Source organism: Tupaia chinensis, unplaced genomic scaffold, assembly GCF_000334495.1.
Source record: "Tupaia chinensis unplaced genomic scaffold, TupChi_1.0 Scaffold148822_1, whole genome shotgun sequence".
Taxonomy (NCBI): Eukaryota; Metazoa; Chordata; class Mammalia; order Scandentia; family Tupaiidae; genus Tupaia; species Tupaia belangeri.
The window spans coordinates 336,841-348,266 of NW_006208669.1; the positions used below are offsets into that span (position 1 = coordinate 336,841).

The 11,426-nt window shown below is 38.3% G+C and overlaps 2 protein-coding genes across 2 annotated transcripts; both read right to left on the reverse strand.

The window, feature by feature from the left end:
* Window positions 1-1,974: 1,974 nt before the first annotated feature.
* On the reverse strand, window positions 1,975-2,916 carry LOC102473174 (olfactory receptor 7A5-like). The gene has a single exon (XM_006170675.1). The coding sequence runs from the start codon at window positions 2,914-2,916 to the stop codon at window positions 1,975-1,977; it is 942 nt and encodes a 313-aa protein (XP_006170737.1).
* Window positions 2,917-9,557: 6,641 nt separating this feature from the next.
* LOC106734125 (olfactory receptor 7A5-like) lies at window positions 9,558-10,490 on the reverse strand. The gene has a single exon (XM_014585076.1). The coding sequence runs from the start codon at window positions 10,488-10,490 to the stop codon at window positions 9,558-9,560; it is 933 nt and encodes a 310-aa protein (XP_014440562.1).
* Between the last annotated feature and the right edge of the window lie 936 nt (window positions 10,491-11,426).

Below are 11,426 nucleotides of genomic sequence, written 5' to 3' on the forward strand. Positions count from 1 at the left end.
GATGTAATAAAATTTTATGACTTTTGACTAAAACAATACTAATCTTTTTCTATGCTTTCTACACCAAAGATAAGGATTTTTGTCTTGAATTGTCAACAGATCCACATACCTACTATTTGAACAGAATCCTAACTTGCTTTCTAGCTCTAAGTCTTAAGCAAAATTCTCTTAACTTTTTATTTATTTTGATTTATTAAAGTTAAAACTGCCTTTCTTGAAATTAAATTTATATATGTATAAAAAAATTAAAAATACCTATTTAATGACCACAGTAAGCTATATAGCCTCAGCTAGGTGCTATTTTATAGTATATTCATTCTACTCACAGTTTCATGCCTAAAGTCAAATATTTGTTTACAGCTATTTATATATCAGCTGAACTTGCTATTGAAAGTAGTTAGATCAATTAAGATATTTTGTTAACCTTAAAGTGTGTGTGTTTGGGGGGGGAAGAATGGATGCAACTGTAGAGACCAGAGATAGTGTGGGAGAAGGGTGGGAAATGGCAGAGAGTGAGAGATGGGAGGGATGGATACATATATGTATGATAAACAAGAAGTGGAAATTATTTGTTGATGACAACATGTATGACTAAGCCACTACACCGTGTATTTTAGATGGGAAACTGCATTTTGTATGCTGTGATGATGATCAGTGAATGAATGTAAAATAAATACACTTCAAAACAGAAAAAAGATAGAGAGAAGCACTTTCTACAGGACTTGGCCATGTTGATATTCCCTTCCTCCAGTTCCCCAGACCTCCAGGATCCTGGCTACAACACCCATCCAGTGAGATTTCAAGCTGACTGGGCTCAGGACTTGTACCATGGTCCACACGTAGACCATGCTTAGTCCATGCTCTGTATTATGCTATGCTATGGTTTGTCCACAGAGTCTGGGCTTGATCATCAACTTTTGACAGTGATTACAGAAGGCAATATGAACCCTGAGCTGAATAACACAGTAGGATTCTAAAGAGCTTATTATGGTAATCAAACACACTAATATTTTAACATCTATATTTCAGATAGAGATAGTTGAAGCAAGGACAGACACGTACACAAAAATCTGCTGTTTCAGATTTTTCCTTACTGTTAATTACATTAATGGCATTAGTCGCCAAACAAAATGTGGGGTTTTATTCTAGTTGTTTATTCTTGTTGTCATTCTCTTTTTCAATAAGCACAACACAATGCAAAACAGTTATTTTAGTAACACTCTAGAAAGCATGCTCAGAATTATATACATCATTTGAGAATACATTATTCTTAAGAGACGCATGTGTGGGGATAGTAGGTGGTGTTGTAATTGAGGCACCGAACTCCAACAAGGCTAACCATGGTTCAAGTCCTGGACCAGGTACCTGGCTTTCTCATTTCCCACCCTCTTCTCTCTCTCTCTGGTCAAGTTAAATAATAAATATAATAATAAATAAATTTTTTAAAAACTTCTTTTTTAAAAGAATTATATATTTAACTTTATTTATTCACTTCTTTTTAAAAAGAATTATATATTTAACTTTATTTATGCATTTATTTTTATTTTCAATTTGACCAGAGAGAGAGAGACAGTGAGAGAGAGAGAGAGAGAAAGCTAGCAGGTCCAGGACTTGAACTGTGTTCAGCAATGTGGGAATGTCCAGCACCTCAAACCACACCACCCACTGGTCCCCAAGAAAAATAATTCTTAATAAATTTTTTTTTAAAGGGTGTGCATGTTGTCCTATGAGATGTGAAAATTTTAAATTTCTGAAAATTTTTTTTTTAAAAAAAAGAGTGTGCATGTTCTCCTATGAGATGTGAAAATTTTAAATTTCTGATACAAGGCTAGGAATATCTTTGCTGAATACGAGAGAATGTAGAACGTAAACACCATGTTATTTAAATTGTGTAGACAAGTACTTTAGCAATCTGATCAGAGAATCACAATTTTTTATTCCAAGACATTGAACTCTGCTATCATGGGCATTACTTCAGGTCCAGGCTAATTGACATTTTCCTCCTACAGTGCCCTTCAGGGCCCTCTTTATGTCTTTATTCCTCAGACTGTAGATGAAGGGGTTCAGCATGGGGGTGACCACAGTGTACATCACCGAGGCTGCTGCACTTGAGTGTGAGCTATGGGTAGCACCACCACTAAAGTACACTCCTAGGCTTGTGCCATAAAATAAGGAGACAACTGAGAGGTGAGAAGCACAGGTAGAAAATGCTTTGTGCTTCCCCTGAGCTGATGAGATTGCACGAATGGAGGAAACTATCCTAGAGTAAGAATAAAGGATCCCAGTGAGGGGACCACCAGCCAGTAACACAGCTGCCAAATAGATCACCATGTCATTAATAAAAGTGTCAGAGCAGGCAAGGTGGACCATCTTACTGAGATCACAGTAGAAGTGGGAAATTTCTACATGTGTACAGAAGGACAGCCGCCACACCATTAGGCTCTGTAATAATGCATACAGGGCACTTAAGGTCCACGATGCCAGAACCAGCTTTCCACAGAGCCAGGGGTTCATGATGACAGAGTAGTACAGAGGATAACAGATGGCCACATACCGGTCATAGGCCATCACAGTCAAGAGGGAGTTTTCTAATGCTGCAAAGAGGATGAAAAAGAACATCTGGGTGATGCAGCCTGCATAGCTGATGACCTTGCTCTGTGTCTGGATGTTTACCAGCATCTTTGGGACAGTGGTGGAGGTGAAACAGATGTCAGCAAAAGACAGGTTGGAGAGGAAGAAGTACATGGGGGTGTGCAGGTGGGAGTCGGAGATGGTGGCCATGATGAGCAGGTTTCCACACAAGGTGATCAGGTACATGGAGAGGAAAAGTCCAAATATGAGGGGCTGTAATTGCAGATCCTCTGAAAATCCCAGAAGCAGAAATTGTGAAATTTGTGTATCATTCCCTGGTTCCATGTGTCAGCGGTAATTACCTGAAAAGAGGAAAATAAGGTGGCTAATTTCACACAAACAGGTATTACTCACATGGTTGAAATGCCATAGTTTATATTTTGCAGTCACAAATTTCTTTTCTTTATTTTTGTATACTTCTAATCTGCTTTAGGCTTTCACAGTGCCATCTCTGATTTGCAATTCCTATCCCTCTTCTTTGTTACCATAGATCATGTATTCTACAGGATTTTGACTTATTTATTGACAAATAATAATAGTACATATTTATTACATCCAATGTGATGTTTTGATAGGTATTTTTCTTTTTGTTTTCCAAAGTGCACATGCATTCATCAGACAGAGAGAAAGAGAAACAAAGAGAGAGAGAGAAAACATGAGAAATCACCCCCAGAGGGAATGGCCATACCACAATCTTCTCAAGATGTTAGGCATACATGCACACAGGAATGGCATGTTTTCCAAGCTGCTGTGTCTGGGATTTGATCTATGCAGTCGGCCATGTACCATCCAGTCATCTTAACTACCAAGCAAGCCACCAGCTGGCCCAATAACCATAATTTTATATCCAATGAAAGCTGTCTGTTTCTCCCTTACACCAATCCCCTGGAACCACCATTCTACTGTCTTCTTCTATGACTTTGGCTACTTCAGATACCTTAGTTAAGTGAAATCACACAGAATTACATTTCTAAGGTATTCTATGGGTCAAAATAGATCTCTCCTCATTTTAATCCATTGATTAGTAGTCAGACATCGGTATTATATTAGTCACAATTTGGCGGAGGGGGGCAACAAATATCATAGTGGTTAAGGTGTTGTACTCCCACATGGCTGACTGCCCTTTGAATCTCAGACCCCATAATTTGAAAATCACACTGGATATCTGTGCATGCATGTCCAAACTTATAAGTGGAAAAGGAGCAGAAGTGATTGGAATGTGGCCATCCCTCCTAGGGAAGGGGATGATTTCTCACTTTCCATCTCCCGGTCTCTGTCTTTCTCTCTCTCTGGTGAGCACAACTTCCCTATAGAAAAAAATGGAATTTATTTTAACTATGAATGTGAAAAAATTTTTCAAAGTTAATAAAAATTTGGGATGAGTAGGTATGTACATAATATGATTTACTATTAGATTTGATAACATAAAATCTATTAACTTTTCACATTCACCCAGTATATATCTGTATTTTATCAATCAATACATAAAATAATTCATGGTATTCTGTAATTTTTATTTAAAACTTTGCTTCACTATTTAACAGGATAAAAAAAATCAAAAGAATGAAGAAGGGCTGGCAGGTGGTGTGGTGGTTAAGGGTGCTGGACTCCCCCATGGCTGACCACAGTTTGAGTCCTGGACCTGGCAACTTGCTTTCTCACTCTCTCTCTCTCTCTCTCTCACTCTCTCATTCTGTCCCTCTCTGGTCAAATTAAAATAAATACATAAATAAATAAAGTTAAATAAAATAATTCTTTGAAAAAAAAAGAAATAAAGAATATTCAGACCGCAGAACAGAAAAACAAAAGACTTGCATGATTTGCAAGTAAAGTAAAAAGCTAACAGACTCACAAACCTATTAAACCTCACCAGCAAGAAGATAAATGTAAGTAAAAACTCTTTAACCTGCTCATTTTCTACTTGTGAATAATTTTGTATGTGTGCATGCCCAATGTGAAAGAAGAAACTGTGAAATGTATGTCTCATGAACTATTATTACAAGGTATGAATTGCAAGCAATCCATTCTTCTCCAACTTCCAAAAAAAAAAAAAAGAAAGAAAGAAAGAAAAAGAAACAGAAACAGAAACATGAAAAAATACCCAAAATTCAAAAATTCCTCAGAAGACTAAAGTCATTGAAAAAATACCCACAATTCAAAAATTCCTCAGAAGACTAAAGTCATTACACATCTTATCACAACTCTGATTCTACTTTTCCTACTTCTTTAACTGCAAATTTCTGGGCACATGTTCTAAATTGACTGAAATATTATTTTTCTCTCATCTTTTCTTCACCCCCATTCAACTGGATGTCTATTCCCATCACTAAATTGTCCAGAACGATGCCTGCATTGCTAAGTCTGACAGACACATGGCTTGTTAACATATTAAATAAACTAACTAATGATAAAGAATGTAGCCAGACAAGTAACCAAATGTCTCAGCTCTTGCTAGGCTGGTTTGGCTCTCAGGTGATCTCAGGTAGATGTTCTTAACATCCATTCTCTCTGAACCATTCCTGCAGTACCTACAGGGCTCTCAGACTCACCTGCATGGGCTCTCAAAGAGGACAGTCTTCTTCTGAAAGGATGAATTTCTCCCTGGAAAGTGGATGATGGAGACTTAAGCTCTGTCCCCAGACAAGACACAATGAAAGAATTAAGCATGGTACCCTAGCCAGACTGTAGATTCCAAAAACAACTGTGTTTTATCCAGCCCGAGGCGGTACTCCTTGAGGGACAATTACAAATGAAATATTTACAGCTCGGTATATCTGCTCATTAGGTACATTTCCTCCTTATAACTACAACGTCTTAGTACTTTATTTCCCTCATGGACACTGGTCTGGAATGAAAGGACCATTTTCTGAAGATTTGCTACTCTCAAGAGACCAAGTTGAAAGCATGAAGAATCTAGTCTTGATTACACCTTCTCTGTGAACTCTCCCACCTCCAAAGGTCATTAGCACCTTTCACCAACCATGAGTTAAAATTTAATTGTCACAGGGCAACAGGTGGCATAGTTATAGCCCTGGATCCCACCTGGCCGAAAGCACAGTTTAAGTCCCGGACCCAGTGGCTTGAACATCACATTGGTCAAATGAGCTTGTGTATCCCAAACACTGAGAGGAGACTGGAGGAGAAGGGATTGCAGCATGACCATCCCCCTGCAGAGGGAAAATGATTTCTCAAATTCCTTCTGTCTGTGTTCCTTTATCTCTCCCTCTCTCCTACAAGTATACATGTTCTATCATAAAAACTTTAAAAATATTTTTAAATTAAAAAAATGTAATTTAGTGTTTATGTTTCCACTAGAGAAAGGACACACAAAAATCTTAAAAATATTTTTAAATTTAAAAAAATGTCATTTAGTGACATGGATAATTACGAGCTATATGTGGATCACTTTATGCACAATTAAGTGAATATAGAAACTTATATGGTTTATTTCATTTAATTTTTACACAATACCATTCCAGTAGGACTCATTATTAGCAAATTTATTCTGTGTTGCAGAAATGGGGCTCAGGAGCGTGAAATCATGAACCAAGTAAGGATGAAGCTTTAATTGAAATTTCTTCAAGGTCTTTCCAGATCTCAGGAAATAGGCATAGAGGCAAACAGAAAGGAAATAACAGTCCAAACAAAAACAGAAACACATCAAAACTTCAACTGTGAAGGAAAATATAGTTTATGTAGTTGACTTTTTTAAGTTTGTATTTTTTATTTAAATTTTATGTCATTTACATTTAACCAGTATGCATTTTTATAGCAAACAATGTGGATTCTCAAACCATAAATGAATTGCGTGTCAAACGAGGTAAAGATACTAACTTTTCATCCTTGTGTCTATTAAATATTCTTTTTTAGTTTTTTCATTCTTACTTTTAGTTAACGTTTTTATTTGAGGAAAATTTCAGATTAACATTCATTTGTTATAAATAATGCAGAGGCCTATGTGTTCTTTCTCCAGTGGAAACATCTTGCAAAACCATAGTACAATACCATGACAGATTATTAACATAGATGAGTCCACAACACAGAATGGTTTTATAAACACAAGGACAGCCAACTCTGCCCTCTTCCAGCTGTGTCCATCTCCCTCCCTGTCCAGTCCTTCACCTCTAGCAATAACTAACCTATTCATTGTTCATACAATATTATTATTTCAAAATGTTTCATAGAGTACAAAATTATCTGCCTAAGAAAATGGTAAAGTAGATCATTCTGGGTGCAGGTTTTCAGAGTGACTATGATATGCACTGTGGAAAAAGAGCTGAACCAAAACCAGGATCTTCAAGATGGGAATAAGAACCTTTGGATCAAAGATTTAAATATAAACCCAACCTCTAAAACTACTGGTAGGAAATTGTTGAAGATGTTGGAGTAGACAAAGATTTTTTTTTTTGAGAGGTTTTCGCTTTAGGGCGCGTGCGCTCGCCAGACAGACAGAGAGAGACATAGAGACAGAAAACAAGAAATCACCCCCTGGGGGGATGGTCACGCCGCAATCCCTTCTCCTCCATTCTCCTCTCAGGATCTTGGGCACGCACACACACGCACCCGGCATGAGTTTAAGCCACCGGTCCGGGACTCGAACCGCGGTTGACTATGTGGGAGTCCAGCGACATAGCCATTAAGCTAACGGCTGATTTCCGAAGATTTCTTAAATAAGACCTCTTAAAGCAGGCAATAATCTCTCCAAGGAAGACTCAGAAATGGCCAAAAGGCATATGAAAAAAATGTTCAAAATCTCTTGTCATAAGATAAATGCAAAATAAAACCACAATGAGATACTATCTAACCTCAATTAGAATAATTAGAATCAAAAAAAAAGGAAAAAGAAAAAGGAAAAGAAAAGAAAAAGGAAAGAAAAAAAAGAAAGAACAAGCACTGGCAAGACCAGCAGTTGGTGTAATGGCTATGGCACTGGGCTCCCATGTAGTCAACCACAGTTCAAGTTCTGGACCTGGCAGCTTAAACTCACGCCGGGCGTGTGTGCGTGCGTGCCCAAGATCCTGAGAGGAGAATGGAGGAGAAGGGATTGTGGTGTGGCCATCCCCCCTGGGGGTGTGATTTCTTGCTTTCTGTCTCTCTGTCTCTCTCTGTCTTTCTGTCGAGCACACGCACCCTATAGCAAAAACCTCTCAAAAAAAAAAAAAAGAAAAGAAAAAAAGGAAAATTGCTGGCAAGGCTGTGGTGAATTAGAAACCCCCTTACATTGCTATTAGGAATGTATATCTGAACAACCTCTGTGTAAAACAATGTATAGGTTCCTCAAAAACCTACAAAGAGAATATCACATGACCCAATAGTCCTACTTCTTGGTATTTACTCAAAAGACAAGAAGACACTCAGAAAGACACTTGCACATTCATGTTTATTGTAGCATTATTCACAATTGTTAGGACATGAAATCAATTTAAGTATCTAAAAACTGAAGACTGATTGAAAAATGGTGGCGCATATATGCTATGGACTATTACTCAGCCACAAAAACAATGACACCGCTATTGTTTGAGTCAAAGTGAATGAATATGGAGGACTTGTTATTAATCAAAGTGAGTCAGGATTTGAAAGAGACACACTGCATACCCCCACTCAATGTGTACTGAATGTCTGCTCTCCATGGCATAAATGAAAAGATCCAAAGATATAATAGTGGAGAAGATAAGTGTAGATACCAGAGATTGTAAGAGAGGGCAGTGGGTGGTTGAAAGTGGGTGGAGGGAGACTAGAGAACGAATGATTAACAGACATAAGCTTGTAAAGTTCTCTGTTTTATTTTTAAAAATGTAATTTTTGCTTTTTTTTCTGTTTAGAATACTATTTATTGAGTTTCTCTATGTAATCAGGTGCTTTATAAACATTTTTTTTGATTCTTCATAACTTTTTTAGTAGTTTTTTTATTTTATTTTAATTTTATTCATGCTTTACATTAATTCATTATACACCATCACAACACACAAATGAATTTTCCATCCAAAATACACTGTGCATTGGCTCAATCAAGCACATCAACATACATGTTCTCAGCAAATGATTTTCCAATTCTTACGTCCTGCATACCTTGCCTTTTGTTTTGCCATCCCTGATTCCCCATCCCCCACCCTCTGCCATGTCCCATCCTCCTCCCACATTGTCCCTGGCATCCACGGTTGCCCTCCATGCCTTTCCCCGCCCCCCCCCATTCATTTGATCTGCCAATGAACTTAATTTATAGTATGTTCACTCTATTCACTGGGGTTTATGCCTAAAGTCAGACTTGGGTTCATATATAGGTATGTGTCAGCTGTGCTAGCTATTGGATAAATTTTTGCTTTAAAAATATGAAAACATTTTTTAAGAACTTTTGACCAGTTATAAAACACACTAGATGCCAAAGTCTACATTATCAACAAGAGCAGTTAAAGTCCAAATATATATGAATGAATGAAGGCCCCAAAAGTGAAAAACTCTGGTCTTGAATATATTTCTCCCTCAAATGATTTAAATGGTTTTACTTTCTAAGCACAGTTCTTATTTTTTTCCAGAAACAAGTACAATTCACTACTGTAGCTTCAGTAAAACAAAAGAAATAATACTGTGATCTATGGCACTTGAGAAGAAAAAATTCCTATGAAGTCCACAATGTCCTATAAGAGGACTGAGAATTTACAAATAATTTTGATGAGAGACTGGAAATGGCTTCAGGAAAGTGGGGAAGTGACAAAGCAAAAGTCATTGGATATCATAGAGACAATAAATCTGAATTTAAAGACTTACTAAAATTATACAGAGAATTGGAAAGCAGAGGAATGGAAACTTCCGGGACTCATAGGAGGACCAAGTTCTACTCCCAAAATCTGATTCAGAATCGAGACATTAGCTCTGAGAGGTTGAAGCTTGTAGTCAGGACATATTATTATATTCAAGAAAAATAGATCTCAATATACCTTTCCCCCCAATAATCTTTTCAGGGCTTTCTTTATGTCTTTATTCCTCAGACTGTAGATAAATGGGTTTAGCATGGGGGTGACCACAGTGTACATCACCGAGGCTGCTGCACTTGAGTGTGAGCTGTGGGCAGCACCAGCACTAAGATACACACCTAGGCTTGTACAATAAAATAAAGAGACAACTAAGAGGTGAGAGGCACAGGTGGAAAATGCTTTGTACTTCCCCTGAGCTGATGAGATTGCACGAATGGAGGAAACTATCTTACAGTAAGAGTAAAAGATCCCAGTGAGGGGACCTCCACCCAGCAGTACAGATGCAGAATAGATCACCATGTCATTAAGAAAGGTGTCAGAGCAGGCAAGATGGACCACCTTACTAAGATCACAGTAGAAGTGGAGGATTTCCACATGTGGACGGAAGGACAGCCGTAAAACCATTAGGCTATGTAACAAAGCATACAGGGCACTCATGGTCCATGAAGCCAGAATCAGCTTTCCACAGAGCCAGGGGTTCATGATGACCATGTAGTGCAGGGGGTGACAGATGGCCACATACCGGTCATAGGCCATCACAGTCAGGAGAAAGTCATCTACCCCTGCAAAGAGTATGAAAAAGAACATCTGAGTGATGCAGCCTGCATAGGTGATGACCTTGCTCTGTGTCTGGATGTTCACCAGCATCTTTGGGACGGTGGTGGAGGTGAAACAGATGTCAGCAAAGGACAGGTTGGAGAGGAAGAAGTACATGGGGGTGTGCAGGTGGGAGTCTGAGATGGTGGCCAGGATGATGAGCAGGTTTCCACACACAGTGATCAGGTACATGGAGAGGAAAAGCCCAAATAGGAGGGGCTGTAACTCTAGTTCCTCTGAAAGTCCTAGAAGAAGAAATTCTGAAATTTGTGTATCATTTCCTGGTTCCATAGTGACTATCTAAAAAGAAAATAAGATGATTAATTTCTCATGAACAGAAATTACTCACTTCGTTGAAATGCCATAGGTAATATTTTACAATCACACAGTTATTTTTTATGTTCTTGTATGGATTTAATCCCCTTTAGGCTTTCATAGTGTCATCTCTGCTAGGACTTCTTATCTCACTTCTTTGTTCCCAGAGATCAGGTATTCTACAGGATTGTTCATGTATTTATTGACAAATAATAGTATATATTTATGGAGTATTATATGTTGTTTTAATAGGCTTTCTTTCTTTAGTACTGCTGTTGGTCACATGCACTCACCAGAGAGAGAGAGAGAGAGAGAGAGTGAGAAATCAGCCCCTCCCAGGAGTAAGAGCCACACTACAGTCCATTGTCCTCTCAGGATATTGGGCATGCATGAACACATGCCTTGCAAGTTTTCCAAGCCACTTTGTCTGAGAGTTGACCTGCACAGTCAACCATGTGCAATTAAGCTGCTTTAAGCACCACACCACCAACTGGTACAATAACTATAATTTAATATCCATTGAAAAATCAACTCTCTGTTTTGTCCTTTCGCCAGCTCCCTGGCAACCACCATTCGATTGTCTGCTTCTATGACTTTGACTACTTCCGATCCCTTAGTTAAGTGCAATCAGTCTTTCATTGGTTTTCAAAGGTATTCCATGGATCAAAATAGATTTCTCCTCATTTTTCTCTGTTGATTGGTATTTAAACATTTTTATTATTACAAGAGTCATAATTTGGGAGGCCAAGTATCACAGTGGTTAAGGCACTGGACTCCCACATGGCTGACTGTAGTTCAAGTGCCAGACCTACCTAGCAGCTTGAAAATCACACTGGGCTTGTGTGTATGCATGCCCAGAATCCTGAGAGGAAAATGGAGAAGAAGGATTGCAGAGGGGGACATCTCCCTGGG

What these genes read in the sequence shown, in the direction of transcription:
- LOC102473174 (XM_006170675.1), bottom strand. Translation starts at nt 2,916, where the DNA reads ATGGAACCAGGGAATGATACACAAATTTCACAATTTCTGCTTCTGGGA.
- LOC106734125 (XM_014585076.1), bottom strand. Translation starts at nt 10,490, where the DNA reads ATGGAACCAGGAAATGATACACAAATTTCAGAATTTCTTCTTCTAGGA.